General features: G+C 36.9%; 1 protein-coding gene across 3 annotated transcripts in view; it reads left to right on the forward strand.

The window, feature by feature from the left end:
* Positions 1 to 3,825, forward strand: part of LOC103130499 (epidermal growth factor receptor substrate 15-like 1) — a 30,956-nt gene that overhangs the window by 11,973 nt on the left and 15,158 nt on the right. For 2 of the 3 annotated variants that reach the window (XM_016665958.1, XM_016665956.1), the window contains exons 2-3: positions 1,609 to 1,702; positions 3,064 to 3,272. In XM_016665958.1, coding sequence (XP_016521444.1) covers positions 1,609 to 1,702; positions 3,064 to 3,272 — 303 coding nt within the window. The remainder of the gene's footprint in view (positions 1 to 1,608; positions 1,703 to 3,063; positions 3,273 to 3,825) is intronic. The other variant, XM_007541908.2, reaches the window with a different exon arrangement.

The raw sequence follows: 3,825 nt of genomic DNA on the forward strand, positions 1-3,825 counted from the left end.
TAACGTAGTTTTCCTGCTGAAACGGGTGACCAGACAGCAGTGTGCCAGATCAGTATGGGAATCTACATTGAATATGAGAGCTGGACGAGCAGAGGAAAAAAATTTGCCAGAACGAGGAACTTGGAAATGTATGAAGGACCAGGGAAACAAGAAGCATGGCGAAGTTTAGATCGCTGTGCAGGACAAAGCTGACTGTCAAAGGACAAAATCTGACATGTGAGACCAGGAAATATTGCGGTGTGGGACAATTTGACTGCAATGGGACCACAGATTCGGAGCGCAAGCAAGTGGCTTCATACAATATGACTAGAATGTGCCATAACTTTCCCCAGCTGAGCTGAAGTTATCTTTGGCCCTAAAGAGGAACGATCTAGAGTTATAGATCTAGAGTCAATGCACACCTTCAGTTGTTACAACTGAAAACCAGCGATCAGGCCTGAAACCTGGGAGTAGTGATGGACTTTGACCTGAACCTTCAGAGCCACATTAAGACAATCACAAAGTCAGCCTTCTATCATCTGAAGAACATCTCCAGGATTAGAAGATTTATGTCTCAGTGAGATCTGGAGAAACTCATCCATGCGTTTATCTTTAGTCACATTGATTATTGGAGCAGCGTCTTCACAGGTCTGTCCAACAAATCAATCAAACAGCTGCAGCTGATCCAGAACGCTGCTGCTCGCATTCTGACTAAAACCAGGAAGATAGAGCACATAACACCAGTTTTAAAGACCCTACACTGGCTCCCTGTAGCTCAGAGAATAGACTTTAAAATACTGTTGTTAGTTTATAAATCACTGAACGGCTTAGCACCACAATATATTAAAGAGCTGTTGTTGTACCAACCTTCCAGACCCCTCAGGTTTTCTGGTTCTGGTTCTGCTCTGCATCCCCAGATCCAGAACCAAACAAGGAGAAGCAGCATTGAGTTTCTATGCTCCACAAATTTGGAACAAACTTCCAGAAAACTGTAAAACAGCTGAAACATTGAGAGCCTTTAAATCTTGACTAAAAACCCACTTGTTTAGAGTTGTATTTGAAACATAATCAATTATGAATTTAACAATGAGACTTGACTAAATGTAATGTTTTGATTGTTGATTCTATGTTGCATGATTTTTGTTTTTTGTGTTTTTATGATGTAAAGCACTTTGAAATGCCTTGCTGCTGAAATGTGCTATACAAATAAAACTTGATTGATTGATTGATTGATTGATTGATTGATTGATTGATTGATTGAACCACTGATCTGATCAGACCCAAAATGCTGGTCCGTTGAGGAACTGAGCTCTGTTCCACCTGGGACAATTATGTTGTAACACCTAACACTAAAAAGGTGTTTTTTTAACAACTCTGTGGTGCCTGTTTACTCCATAGTCCACTTAACTACACTGCCATCAAAGTAATAAATACATTTTACCATGTAATTTTTAAAAACTAATGTAAATAAGAATGACTTCATGCTTGATTAGATATTTATGGGTAAAAAAATACAAACAATAATAAGCTTAATATGTTGTCTAACAGGCGTCCTGAATCCAGTGATTTTTTTCAGGATTAATATTGCTAAAAATATCTGTTGATTTCTACAATATTTTTCTGTTCTAGCCAGTGCTTGCAGATGACCCTTTCACCAGGAAAACAGACATGCCAGCTCTGCCACCTAAAAGAAGTATACCACCAAGGCCCAAACCACCCAGTGGTGAGTGGCTCATGACATGGTCAACTGCTATAAGCTTTTTCAAAAAAAAAAAGTCCCGTTTTTGCAAGTCCCTATTACCTCATAGAATTTCTTCAAACAAAAACATATGGCATAATTTTCAAAATGGAAGCAACTTTGGCTTTCATCATCTAAATGCAACACTTGTTTGTTAGCTTTACTCACTTCAACCTTTTCTCAGCCATGGGTTACCTTGCTTTGTATTAAAATTGAGGTAACACTTTATTTGAAGGGGGGTGAATAAGATTGTCATGACACTTTTAATACAAAGTTGACATTATTCAAAATGTCTTCGTTATGACAACTTGACATTAACCAAGAAATCATTACTGTTTAAACTTTACCGTTAATAACATAGTTACCTCATTTTTAAAGTGCTGATTACTGATTAGTAATACTTTTATAACAAATTTATATCAGTAATGATTTTTTAGTTAATGTCAAGTTGTCATAATAAAGACGTTTTGAATAATGTCAACTTTGTATTAAAAGTGTCATAATTTACTGAATGACGCTTTATGACAACAGTCATAAATATTCATGAAGACTTATTCATGTTCATGACAGGTGTTATGTCATGTTTATGACAGTGTCATGACAGTCTTATTCACCCCCTTCAAATAAAGTGTTACCTAATTTGATTCTTAGGAAGAAGATACTTCAGTTATTAAGATTCCATCGAAATCAACCATTAAGTAAACTGTCAAGAACTCAAAGAGAGATGTTTAACTGTAGAAAGCTTCAAGGTGTCAAAGAGAATCTTACACTCAAAACCTAAAAACAAAACCTGAAAGAGTATTCTGGCAAGGAGTCGGGTGAAGGACTGTCAAGAAATGGGCAGAGCTTGAAGACAGACTGACAATTTGCAACTCACATTTGTCCTTTGTCTCTCCTCATTATCAATGAAACAATGCCAGATCTTTTAAACAGAGACAGAAAGCACAACGTTAAACCACTCAGAACCCCCATGGGAACCCAGGACAGACCAATCTCTATTCAAGGAATGTAGACAGTTTTATTTCATTGTTTATTTTATTTTGGAAACTTTTGAAAATGGTATTGAGCTAAAGTATATTTCCAAAACATTTGACAAAAATCCTTTTTTTGTTTGCCTTGAAACATTTGTTTTGAATTATGATATATGAATAAGCTGAATCGAATCAGCTAAACATATTTGCGTTTTAGTCAGATGTTAAGAGAGTTTTAACTTGTTTACAGTACATTTTGTAACCTTATGTGGTTTTAGTTTATCTGTCATTATTTATGGGATATTGATTTGTTTTCCAAGAAAATGCATCTGTCTTGATAATCTATCTATTCATTTAACTGTCTTTTGTCTCCAGGTACAACAACACCAGTAAGCTTGATTGCCACACCAGATCCTTCCAAACCATGTGACCCTTTCCAGCCTTTTGGAGCTGATGTCATAGACCATTTCCAGGCTAAAAAAGGTCTAGGTGACCCGTTCAGTGGAAAAGATCCCTTCATCCCATCATCAGCATCAAGTAATGCTCCTAAAGAATCTACCTCCAGTTTTACAGATGTCAGTTCCGTAAGTTGAGACTTGGTGATACTGTTCAACTGTCAAAGCTTGCTGAGATATCCAACATGTATGTATTTGTTGATATCATGTAGAGAAGTCAAATCGGCAGAAAAAATATTTAATGAGACTATAAACCATAGGCTGAAAATATGATTCTCCTTGTCCATGTAACATAAAAAATTGCACATAAAGAGGGACACTAGGTGTTCCTGTCTTATATTTTGATTCTTTTAAGCACATGCTTTGACCTACAGGCTATAAAGACATCTAAGTAGTAAAACTAAATGCAAGAAGAAAAGTGGACAATTTCTCCCAAGTGATTTGACAAAAATATACATTTCATCCACACATGCACATGGCTTGTTGCACATATGAAAAGCATCATCAGCATATGTTGTTCAGTATAGCAGCTCTGTCACTGCCCAAATACCATCACTGCAGCATTCACTAATGAGACTCTGTGCTCCTTGCTCACTGATTCAAATGCAGTGAATCCGTCTCTCTTTATGTCATGATTTGATGATGATGGGAGTGGTGAGAGAGACGCCGGGGAGCCCAGGTT

The sequence above is a fragment of the Poecilia formosa genome, unplaced genomic scaffold (genome assembly GCF_000485575.1).
Source record: "Poecilia formosa unplaced genomic scaffold, Poecilia_formosa-5.1.2 Scaffold640, whole genome shotgun sequence".
In the NCBI taxonomy this organism is placed as follows: domain Eukaryota; kingdom Metazoa; phylum Chordata; class Actinopteri; order Cyprinodontiformes; family Poeciliidae; genus Poecilia; species Poecilia formosa.